Below are 13,091 nucleotides of genomic sequence, written 5' to 3'. Positions count from 1 at the left end.
AGTTATACATAATCACCATGGTTGTTTTGTTTTGTTTTGTTTTATCTTTTGGAAAGTCCCTAAATTCAAAAATCATATTCCCACTCATTTCATAGGGATTGTGTAAACCAACAGATGTAAGAAAGCCAAGTTTCAGAGGCCACTAAACAGAACACTGCATTTTTTATATGTATGCTTAGGGATGCAAAAACTTTTTTTTTTTCTTTTAAAGTTTGAACATGACAAAACTGTTTTGAGAGTGACAGGGAAAAAGTTCTGTTCTAGCCACAAGTTACTTTTTTTTTTTGCTTTTTAGGGCCTCACACATGGCACATGGAGGTTCCCAGGCTAGGGGTCGAATCAGAGCTACAGCTGCCAGCCACAGCCACAGCAACACCAGATCCAAGCAGCATCTGTGACCTACACCACAGCTCATGGCATACTGGACCCTCAACCCACTGAGCAAGGCCAGGGATCTAACCTGCAACCTCATGGTTCCCAGTCAGATTTGTTTCAACTGAGCCACAACGGGAACTCCACAAATTACTTTTTAATATGAAACTGGATTCTACACACTAGTCAATATTCAACACTGAAGTTTAAAAGCAATGGTCTATTTTTAAAAAAATTAAGGTGTCATTATATATACTTTATATCACAGTAGTTTCTAATATATTCCAAAGTAATCTGAATTATGAATTAAACATGTAAATATTTTCTTCTCAAAAAATATGGATTAAAAATATCTTTTAGAGTGCTTTTGAACACCAGTCTGGTATTAGCTACCCATTTATGGCTTAGATTTTTTTCAACATGACTTTTAAAGAGTTAATAAGGACTACAGCTATAGATAGTAACCATTTGATAGAAATGAACAAAGTTTTAAAATGGTACTTAATTTACATCTTTGACCACATTGACAGTCAATGAATAGTCTCTCTTATTTCTCTAACTCTCAACTTTCAAATCTTAAAAGCTGTCAAGTCTCAGAAAACTGCCAGCATATGTGGGTTTCTAGTATATAGTCAATATGAGCTGTACCTACACATATACAAACAAATACTAATCCACATACAGTTAAGAGTCATCAGATAAACCTCTTCTCACAGGTACAAGGTTGACCCAGGCATCTGGATATCCAAGGAAACTGCTGGGTAGGTGGTGTTTGGATAACTTTGCAGAAATGGTCGATGTAGCATAGTGTTGAAAATTTTGGTCTTTCCTAAACTGCTCCAGGTAATTCTGACATTTTCATTATCAATATGCTGGTTTTCACTGACTACATGAAAGATAATTTTGACAAAAGAGTAATTACATGGGTAACACTCTTACATGGGTCTATGACTGTGCCACGTCTTTGTTCTCTAAAGAATTCTACCTTGAAAAACGTTTTCATCTTGTAGTGCCCTGTAAAATCTTTTGTAAAAGTACTGGCTGTGAACTTTTTCTGGAATAGATATTTTTTCTATTAAGAACTATACTTACTATTCTCAAAAAAAAAGTCCTTCTGTAGGGTTGGCCTTTCTCTTTTTATCTGCTCTTAGCATTACTTTTTTTTTTAAATTTATTAATTTATTTATTTTTTACTCAAATGAATATCACATCTATAGTTGTATGATGATCATCACAGTCCAATTTCACAGGGTTTCTTTATATCCAATCATTTTCCTCCCAGCTCTGCAACAGCTTCCATTAGACCACAGTTCAGCCAGGGCTGACTGAATGATGCCCAGCTTCTCTACATGCCTTTTCTCTTCTTTTGGAAGCTCTTTATTTCAACAAGTACTGTAGGCAGTGAAAGGAATAAAGCTAATTATTACTTGTTGGAGTCTTGTCTCAGGCATGCTATAGGTTTGTTCAAGGTCCATTACTCTGCTGCTGTTGTCATTTGGATGCTACATTTAACAGAGAAGTGGGTCAACGCCTAGCACACCAGTGTAGATGCCAAAACATTTGAGCAGGATAAGGTAAATTTTATAAACACCAGCCCATGCTGTGTGACAGAACACCTAGTTGACTTAAAAGAGATGTGGGGAAGTTCCCATCATGGCGCAGTGGAAATGAACCCGACTAGGAACCATGAGGTTGCTGGTTCATCCCTGGCCTCGCTCAGTGGGTTAAGAATCCGGCATTGCCATGAGCTGTGGTGTGGATCGCAGATGCAGCTCGGATCCCACGTTGCTGTGGCTGTGGTGTAGGCCAGCAGGTACAGCTCTGATTTGACTCTAGTCTGGGAACCTCCACTTGCCACGGGTGCAGCCCTAAAAAAAGAGGAAGAAAAAAAAAAGAGAGATGTTGGCATGGTTGTCCAGGTAATTGATTACTCTCAAGTTTGCCAGATATGATAAATAACTTCCTAGCTAGAATACCTAGGGAATTCCTTTTAAAATCAGATAGCTAAGAGGCTGTTTGATTTCTGTAATGTTTTTTTATCTACTTGGGTAATTTGGTTGCTCCTATATCATTCAACACTAGGATGAATTATGGATGCCAACCTGGCCACTGTTGTACCCAAGATTACTGTGTCTATAAAAGTGGGTGGTCCAGACTTGCTTTTGGAAATAGAAGCCAGAGGATGAAAGGTGTCAATAGACAATCGCAGTAACTGATCATGCTATCTGTAGTTGATGATTTCTGTCTCTCTACCCCTCAATCAAGGATGCTTTCATAGTCTCTGTAATCAAGACAGAACTTTTTCACCATGGTTATTTTGGCAGGGTTAAAATCTTAGTGCTAAATATATTGAAATTAAATACCTAAAAGTCAGATTAAAACCATTTTATATTTTATTATAATTTTATGTAACAAGCCCTAAATCAATATAATGTGTCTTTCAAACCCCAGACCTCAATTTAAAGAGTGATACAGCAGTTAGTGAAATATGTATGTTTGGCATTTACTTCACAATTAATCTAGATGTTGCATCAATCATTTTGACAGCTACTTTCTTTACCATCAATGTATTTTTAGCCAAAAATTGTTCCAATTTATAATATTTTAGATAAAAAGAGAAATTATGTTGAGTACTTTTTCAACACTAGAGTTTTTGTCATCTATAGCAACAGGTGACATATTCTTACATGTTGATAATTGTATCAATGTCTAAAAATATACTATACAAATCTTTATAGAAAAGGAGAATGAACAAATAAATCTATTAAAGAGAAAATTAAATGAGATTACCCCTGCAATTTATAACTTTCTCCTTTCTCTTTTGTGCATCCCAGAAGTGGGGTTCCTACAGCTGTGATTTTATTTAACTCACTACTGGCCATGGTGATCAAACTAGAGATAGATAAAAAATCTCCAATACTTTGAGTCTCTCTCTGGAAATTTGAAATTGAAACTGAGACAATTAATCAGTTTATGTAGCTGAGATGTAAATAAAAACAATGTATCCTTGGCCACATGGCCAATCTGCAGAGAGAGAAAATGAAGATACTGTGTAGTGGAAAAGACTGACTACTGTTGTCCAGTTTCTAGATTGGAGGCTTGATAAATCTCACCTAAATCCCTTCTCTTGTAGCCATGTATACATGGCATGTAATGCCTTTAGTTTTAAACTATCTCAAAACAGTTTCTCTTACCTGTAAGCAGAGTTTTTCTCAACCAATAGAGTTGCCTTTTCTAGTTATTTAAGACTGTATTTATTTGGAATCCACCAATAAGTTGATATTAGAAATCATATAACTTTTTAATTCTACTGCTCTATATAGGTTTAGTAAATGTAATTTTTATATAAATATAAATATAAATATATATATATATACACACAGACATACATACACACATATCTACTGAAAACATGCAAGAAAATTGATGTCTCTAACATACTCAGTGTATCATTTGGAATTTTAATAGAGATTAATATAATTACACTAGAATTTATAATATCTGAAATCATTTATTCAGAGTTATCCAGATAGAATATAATCATCTAATATATGTTTATTAGCTGAATAATATGAACCAGTGTTAGTTTAACTTTGTGATAACATTTTTCAATGATTGTAATAGAATTCTTAAAATGCAGAGTGAATGATTCTATTCATTTAACTGGATGACTGCTCTAAACTCAATCTTATTCATTTCCATTTCCATTATCTCAAAGGGTATTTACTAGAAAGGGCTCAGATTCTTCAGAAAATCATCTGATTAAGTGCATAAGACATTAACATCAAAATTCTGAATCCTGTAAAAACATTGTCATCGACTTGATCTGTTACCAAAGCCAACTCATGTTCTGTTTTTTTTTGTTTTGTTTTGCTTTGTTTCGTTTTTGTCTTTTTGCCTTTTCTAGGGCCCCTCCCGTGGCATATGGAGGTTCCCAGGCTAGGGGTCTAATCAGAGCTGTAGCTGCCAGCCTGTGCCACAGCCACAGCAACCCGGGATCTGAGCTGTGTCTGCAACCTATACCACATCTCACGGCAATGCCAGATCCTTAACCCACTGAGCAAGGCAGGGATCGACCTGCAACCTCATGGTTTCTAGTGGGGTTTGTTAACCACTGCATCATGATGGGAACTTCAAGTCATGTTCTGTTTTAATTTCTTGGTCTATATTATGATGGTATATGATGATGGCTAATTCTGTCCATTTTCCAAGATTTAGATCAATTGATAAAACATTTTATGGAGATATGAAGCTAAATTTTCTGAAAACACTGATATAATTGAGACTGAGACACTGTTTTACACTTTCATATTGCCTAGATAAGCATAAGGAAAACAGGAAGAATTGGAAACACTATCAAATCAATGTTCACACTGTGCCTGAACTGCAGATAAATGGAAACTATTTTTAGCAAAAAAAAAAAAAAAAGTCACTTTTGATGAGTACTACCTTCAGAAATGGATGTTCTAAGTTTCACACTGAATTTCACACAAAATACAACAATTTAGAAAACCCTGCAACACAAGGCAATTGGGTAACGTGTAAATGGACTATTTCTATTTACAATCAGTGTGCACTTTGGCTCCCCTTAGCCCCCTTTAATGAAAATCTTGCTGAATGTCTACATAAAATCTAAATTGGAATAAGAGAGAAAAAGCCAGCTACACATGACGAGGCATGCTAAAAAATTCTAATATAACAATCCAACACTGAGTTGTGTAATAACAGGTTATGGTTAAATTATTTATCCTGAAATTTTCCACATCAACAATAATGTTTAAAAATTATTTCAGTATTAGATACCTATTAAAAGATGAAAATCTTTAGTCTTATTGCCTTATTGAAGAGCCACATTTTTATACATTTGGTAACTCTGTCTCAGAAGTCTTTCTTTAACTTCTTCATCTATACTTTTCCTCAGTGTTCTGACTTTTTCCTGCAGAGTTTATTCATTTGCTTACTCAAATAATCTTTCTCTTACATATTAGCTACTCCCTACAGATTTTCCAATGCTTATAGTTAGCACTAATTTTTCTTTTATTTTATACTTGTGATCAGTTAGGCTGCATATTGAGGCATATTTTCCTTGTAATTCCGTTTATTTCCACTATTTTGTTGCTTGTTACCTTTGTGTATGTGTGTTTGTGAATGCAGACATAGAAGCATGCTTTTTACGTAGTTGCATTAATAGAACTTGGGCACATGAACCAAAGAAGCCTTTTGATCTAGTGTTTTATTAAATGTAAGTATTTATTTAAAGTACCCATTTGATGAAATAACTCAGGCGAGGGAAAGACCCCTACTATATGACTTCACTTATACATGGGATCTAAAAAGAATCAAAAACAAAAGCCACAGTGAGCAAGATAGTGTGGTACTGGTATCAAAATAGACATATAGACCAATGGGACAGAATAGAGAACTCAGAAATAAACCCTGACACCTATGGTCAATTAACCTTTGGCAAAGGAGGCAAGAACATACAATGGGAAAAAGACAGTCTTTTCAGCAAGCATTGCTGGGAAACCTGGACAGCTGCATGCATATCAATGAAACTAGAACACACCCTCACACCATCCACAAAAATAAACTCAAAATAACTTAAAGACTTAAATATAAGACAAGACACCATCTAACTCCTGGAGGAGACCATAGGCAAAACATTCTCTGACATCAACCTCAAAATATTTTCTCAGGTCAGTCTCCCAAAGCAACACAAATAAAAGCAAAAATAAACCCATAGGACCTAATCAAACTGACAAGCTTTTGCACAGTAAAGGAAACCAAAAAGACAACTTAAAGAATGGGAGAAAATAGTTTCAAATGATGCAACTGACAAGGCTTAATCTCTAGAATATACAAACAGCTTCTACAACTCAACAGCAAAAAAGCCAACAACCCAATTGAAAAATGGGCAAAGGACCTGAATGGACACTTTTCCAAGGAAGATATACAGATGGCCAACAAGCACATGAAAAAATGCTCAACATCCCTGATTATTAGAGAAATGCAAATCAAAACTACCACGAGATACTGCCTCACACCAGTCAGAATGGCCATCATTAATAAGTCCACAAAGAACATATGCTGGAGGGGGTGTGGAGGAAAGGGAACCCTCCTGCACTGTTGGTGGGAATGTAAGTTGGTATAATCACTATGGAGATCAGTATGGAGATACCTTAGAAATCTATACATAGAACTACCATGTCACCCAGTAATCCCACTCTTGGATATATATCCGGACAAAACTTTCCTTGCAAAAGCACATGCACCCACATGCTCATTGCAGCACTATTCACAATAGCCAAGACATGGAAACCACCCAAATGCCCATGGACAGATGATTGGATTAGGAAGATGTGGAATATATATACAATGGAATACTACTCAGCCATAAAAAAGAACAAAATAATGCTATTTGCAGCAACATGGATGGAACTAGAGACTCTCATACTGAGTGAAGTAAATCAGAAAGAGAAAGACAAATGCCACATGATATCACTTATAACTGGAATCTAATATAAGGCACAAATGAACCTTTCCACAGAAAAGAAAATCATGGACTTGGAGAATAGACTTGTGGTTGCCAAGGTGGAGGAGGAGGGAGTGGGGTGGTTGGGGAGCTTGGGGTTAATAGATACAAACTATTGCCTTTGGAATGGATTATCAATGATATCCTGATGTTTAGCACTGGGAACTATGTCTAGCCACTTATGATGGAGCATGTTAATGTACAAAAATAGAATGTGTACATGTATGTATAACTAGGTCACCATACTGTATGTAGTAAAAATATAAATTGTATTAGGGAAGTAACTATTAAGAAATAATTTAAAAAACCAACAAAAATCCAATTTATATAAAAAGATATCAGATCTGTGGTTGCCAGAACAGGGTGTATGTGTGTGTATGTGTATATATATATGTGTGTGTGTGTGTGTATGTGTGTGTGTGTATACATATATATGAAACCATTGTGCTGTACATTTTAAACTTATACAGTGATATATGTCAATAATATCTCAGTAAAACTGGAAACAAATGATTAAAAATTGTACTCACTTGGAATCCAAATGTATTGTTCTGAGATCCATGTCGTGGCACTCCTGGGTTGTCACATGAGGTACGAGTGGGTTCTAAAATAAAGATTAAAATGTAATATTCCTTTAAAAGTTAAAATTGTATTTAATTGTATATCTCTCCCACATAAAATAATTATAATTAATTTTAAGATATCCTGGATTTAATTAAAGGGCCCTAGATAACAATAAAGAATATAATCTAATAGATCTCTCCATAGACAGAAGCCTGCTAATCTTAAAGCAAGAAATCTAGGTACACTGAAGTTTTACATGAATTATGCAATTCTTGAGCCTTGAACCCTTCTAATATAAAATCACTTGACATACAGTTAATTCTATGAATAAAGTTAAGGGAAAATGAAGGATATGAGAGTGGAACACATGCATAAAGTATTTGTTCAAGGACTTTGCTCAGTTATAGTCACAAGCAAGGTAATAGTTCCTTCAAGAAGTAAATTTTTTTCCCAGAAACATGACTTAGTTCTTTGGATTTTTCAGACACCTGTAGGGGATTCAGGCATAAAAATGGTAGGGTTTTCTCTTAGTTGGCTGCTTGTATGACAGGTTATTTGGTTAATTTACTCAACATGGAATTTAATTTTAGGAGAAAAGTGAACCCTCATACATGGTTGGTGGGAATGTAAATTGGTATAGCCACTGTGGAAAACAGTATGAAGGTTTCTCAAAAAACTAAAAATGGAATTATCATATGACCCAGCAATTCCATTTCTGGGTACATATCTAAAAAAAACTAAAACACTAATTTGAAAAGATACATGCACCCCAATTTTCATAGCTGGATCATTTACAATTGCCAAGATATGGAAAAAACCTAAGTGTCAATCAAGAGGTGAATGGATAAAGAAGATGAACGTATATATAAACAAAAGAATATTACTCAGACATAAAAAAGAATGAAACTTTGACATGTACAGCAACATAGATGGACTTGGAAGGTATTATGCTAAGTGAAATGTTAGACAGAAAAAGACAAATACAGTATAACTTACATGTAGAATCTATAAAAACACAACTAGAGAATTAAAAAAAAGAAGCAGAAACACAGATATAGAGAACAAACCAGTGGTTGCCACCAGAAGAGGAAATGTGGGGGGATAAATAGGGGTAGGGGATTAAGAGGTACAAACTATTATGTATATAGTTTATGTATAAAATAAGATATAAGGATATATTTTACAACATGGGAAATATGGCCAACATTTTATAATAACTATAAATGAAGTATAACCTTTAAAAATTGTGAAATACTCTTCTGTGCACCTATTACTTACATAATATTGAACATCCACTATACTTCAATTTAAAAAAGATAATAATCAAACAAATTTTAGGATTATAGATATGTACTTAGAGCCACTTTGAAATCAATGTACCTTTTTTATATTTTTGAATCAAGTTTAATTTCATTTGAATATGTTTTATTAACTATAAAGATCTACATAAATACTACTATTCATGCTATTAATCTAGAAGTTATTTTTCTTTTTCATTTCATTGATAAATAGGAAAACTATTTCAAGTGTTTCTTCTGAAATTTTTAAGTACTAAAAATAATACGTTTAACAATATTGTTTTTAGTGCCTGCTAAATTCTTTTATATTTTACATTTTTTTCCACATTTAGCTGACTATATTTTATAGGATAAAGAAAATCATTATATGTCACTACTACCCATTCACCTCAAAAGTACTGAATATTATCAATCTCTGCTTAATATTACCTATGCAGTGAGGTGATGAACCACTCCAAGTGCCATCTGCTTGACATATTCTAGTGCTCGATCCCACTAATATGAAAGGAGAGTTGCAGCTGAATGAAACCTCTGATTGGTATATAAAGCTTTTGCCTTCTCTTTTCCCTTGGGCGGGTATGCCAGGGTCACCACAAAACTTTGCTGGAAGTGCAAAGAAAGATAATTATACAACGATTTACATTCATCAGACTAAATGATTTAGAAAAATAGTGAAAATAACTGGAATACTGCATTAATGTACATGCTACCCATGTTAATCTACCCCAATGAAAAAAAAATTAGCTTTTGTCTATATGAATAAACCTTGACTATTCAACCCAGCATAATATTTTTTAAAAAAATTAGTCTGAGTCAAATATTTTCCGCCAAGTAGATCACCTTAACGGTTGTGGTTTTTTGTTTTGTTTTGCTCTGTTTTATATTGACTAGAATCAAACCGCATATTTGTATACATAGGCAACAAAGTTGGAGTGTGTTCTTGAAAAGGCATGTGATTCAGATAGCTCTATTGGAAATAACCCATAATGATCTACGGTTTATGGTAGAAGATTTTTGAGTGTTTTCTGAAGAGAGAAGAAGGCCATCAGAATCTAAATCCACACAAAACCAAGGAATCTCCATATTCTAAAACTACTGAAGAGAGCAACTTGATAAAAGTCCTAAACAAATTGATTAGATGATTCCATTAAACAAATATTTTTAAGTATTAAAAAGCAGCCATTATTCTAGGTAATTTTAGGGGCTTGGACCTATTAGTAAACAAACTAGGTTTCCTGCGCTTATGGAGTTTATGTTTTCGTGAGGAAAGCAAACTAACAAATATAATTAATAAGTAAAAAAAATGTAGCATGTGGGAAGGTAATTTCTATGGGGAAAAATACTGTGAGAGAAGATCAAGACTGTGTCTGTGTGGATGTGATAGATGGGAGGAATGGCAGTGGATCTGAATAAGGCGGCAAGGGAATCTATCACTGGAAAGGATTTGGAGGGAAAAAAGCATTTAGCCATGCTGAGCTCCCAAGAGACAGCATTCCAGTAGAGAAAGAGCATTGCCACTCCTTGTGCTGGGTCAAATCTAACGTGTTGAAGGAGGAAAATGGCCAGTTACGTTGGAGTAGAGTAAGCACACAGAAGTGTAGCAGGGGATAAGATCAGATGGTTTTAAGTCTGGTAGATAACTAAGGCAAAGTATACTAGAACAGATGTTTGCATTTTTTTTTTAATTTTAGTAAAAAATATGTAACATATAATCGGCCATTTTATCTGTGTTAAACTATACTCAGTTTTTAAATTTGCAGATTCAGTGCCTGAAAGCAAACAAATAACCAAGTATTTTTAAGTATAAAGGCAACCTTAAGATGGTTGAGTGACTGTAAAATGCATCATCTCAACCAAGGTAGTTTTGAGAGAAAAAGAAGGCCACATAACAGAATAAAAAAGAAATGCTCCCTATAATAAATGAATATCCTAATTATAGAGTACCTCAGTCTAAAGCTAAATGTTCAAAGAAAGACCTTCATAAGATTTTTTTAAACCTCTTTATAGAAGCTATTTTCTTTCTTTTAAAACAGTTAAAATGAAAAGGTAATCATAAAGTAAATATTAAAACCAACTGGAGAAATGTTCAGAGTAAAGTAACACATGTAAAATAAACATTAGTTATTGTTTTTTTTTTAATTTTCACCATTTCTTAGATATTATAAAGCTTAGTGAAATTTGGCATCCAACCACTTCTACCAATATAACATAAACCCTAAAGTCCAGAGTCCTTGTTTTATTAGTCTTTGTATCTTTAGCACTTTTTTTTTTTTTGGCCATGCTTGTGGCATGCAGAAATTTCCAGGCCAGGAACTAAACTGTCACCACAGCTGTTACCAGAGCCACAGCAGTGACAAACCTGGACCTGCTGAGCCACATGGGAACTCTTTTAGCACATTTTCAATTCTGAATATTTCCCCAGTGAACATTCTCAATGGGCATTTCAGTTTACCAATCATTTCTATCACTAAGTTATTTCCAAATCTACTTCTGAAGTATTTCTGTTACATTTTTTTCCTAAGTCATTCATCTCAGAATCTTATCTTATTCAGTAAGAAAAGAAAGGAGAGATGCAACTACATAAATCCTCAAACTTCCCATCATTCTGTCTGTATTCTACTGTAAGATTTTCATGTAATAAACCAGACAACCTCTTGGTGTTAGGTTTAGAGGCTTAAGATACAGGGTTAAAAGGCTTCAGTTCACAATGGTAATCCATTCATCTGTCATGGATATTTAGGTTGTTTCCATGTTACATTTAGAATGGATTATCAATGAGAGCCTATTGCATACCACAGGGAACTATATCCAATCTCTGCATAGAACATGATGGAAGATAAGAGAAAAAGAATGTATATATGTGTACTCCTAGGTTACTTTGCTGTACAGCAGAAATTGGCACAGTGTAAATCAAATATACTTTAAAATTAATAAATAAATGATGCTAAAAAGGCTTCAGTTCACACTGATTTAAACTTTAAGATAAAAAGCTATAATGTGAACAAACTTAAGCTGAAAAGATGTTCCTATTTATTAACTATCTAAAGTGGATGAATTTGCCTATTCAAGAGATAACAGAATTATCTCTTATGTCTACCTTCTCTGAATTGGAACTTATACTCTACCATTTACTAGTAATATGACCTTAGGGCACATAATCAAGCCCTAAATGATGGCAGAGTTATCCAGTGTCCTTACAATTTGTCCTCTCTCTCTGAGCCCAAGTGTCATTATCTATTAAAATGTCATAACAAACCATAGTTACCCAAGAGTCCTGTTATGTGTAGTAAAAATAATGTATGTAAAGCACTTGTAACAGAGTTAGCCTTATTATATTTGGATGTTTATTACAATTTAAATGTCAATACTGGGTCTTTTGTGGGTCCATATAAATTTTTGGATTGTTTTTTCTAGTTCTAGTACCCAAATGACATGGGTAATTTGATGGGGTTTGCATTGAATCTGTTGATTGCTTTGGGTAGTATGGCCATTTATACAACATTAATTTTTCTGGTCCATGAGCATGGGATATCTTTCCATTTCTTTGTATCATCTTTGATTTCCTTGATTAATGTTTTACAGTTATCAGCATACAAGTCTTTCACCTCCTTGGTCAGGTATATTCTAAGGTATTTGATTTTTTTCAGGTACAATTTTAAAAGGTATTTTATTTTTGTATTCCTTTTCTAATATTTCATTGTTAATATACAGAAATGTGATTGATTTCTGAATGTTAATCTTACATCCTGCTACTTTGCTGAAGTTATTGATCAGTTCAAGTAGTTTTGGGGTTGAGTCCTTAGGGTTTTCTGTATATAGTACCATGTCATCTACATACAGTGACAGTTTTACCTCTTCTCTTCCTATTTGGATGCCTTTTATTTCTTTTGTTTGTCTGATTGCTGTAGCTAGGACTTCCAATAATACATTGAATAACAGTGGTGAGAGTGGCCATCCTTGTCTTGTTCTTGATTTTAGTGGGAAGGTTTCAGGTTTTCCCCATTGAGTATTATATTTGCTGTGGCTTTCTCAAAAATGGCTTTTATTATGTTAAGGTATGTTCCCTGTATATCCACTTTGGTAAGAGTTCTTGTCATGAATGGATGTTGGACTTTGTCAAATGCTTTCTCTGCATCTATTGAGATGATCATGTGGTTTTTGACTTTTCTTTTGTTAATGTGGTGTATGACGTTGATTGATTTGCATATGTTGAATCATTCTTGTGAACCTGGGATGAATCCCACCTGGTAGTGGTGTATGATCTTTTTTATATGTTGTTGTTCTGAGGAACAAAAACCAAGCAGGAGGCATAACTCTCCCAGACT

At 34.2% G+C, this 13,091-nt stretch overlaps 1 protein-coding gene across 2 annotated transcripts in view; it reads right to left on the bottom strand.

Moving 5' to 3' along the window:
• CSMD3 (CUB and Sushi multiple domains 3) overlaps positions 1 to 13,091 on the bottom strand; it is a 1,203,192-nt gene that overhangs the window by 31,299 nt on the left and 1,158,802 nt on the right. For both annotated transcript variants that reach the window (XM_047783389.1, XM_047783390.1), the window contains 2 exons: positions 9,196 to 9,369; positions 7,435 to 7,508 (listed from right to left, as the gene is read on the bottom strand). In XM_047783389.1, coding sequence (XP_047639345.1) covers positions 7,435 to 7,508; positions 9,196 to 9,369 — 248 coding nt within the window. The remainder of the gene's footprint in view (positions 1 to 7,434; positions 7,509 to 9,195; positions 9,370 to 13,091) is intronic.

The sequence above is a fragment of the Phacochoerus africanus genome, chromosome 6 (assembly GCF_016906955.1).
Source record: "Phacochoerus africanus isolate WHEZ1 chromosome 6, ROS_Pafr_v1, whole genome shotgun sequence".
In the NCBI taxonomy this organism is placed as follows: domain Eukaryota; kingdom Metazoa; phylum Chordata; class Mammalia; order Artiodactyla; family Suidae; genus Phacochoerus; species Phacochoerus africanus.
The sequence above is the reverse complement of the archived record's forward strand: the minus strand, read 5'-3'. Positions and strand labels throughout refer to the sequence as shown.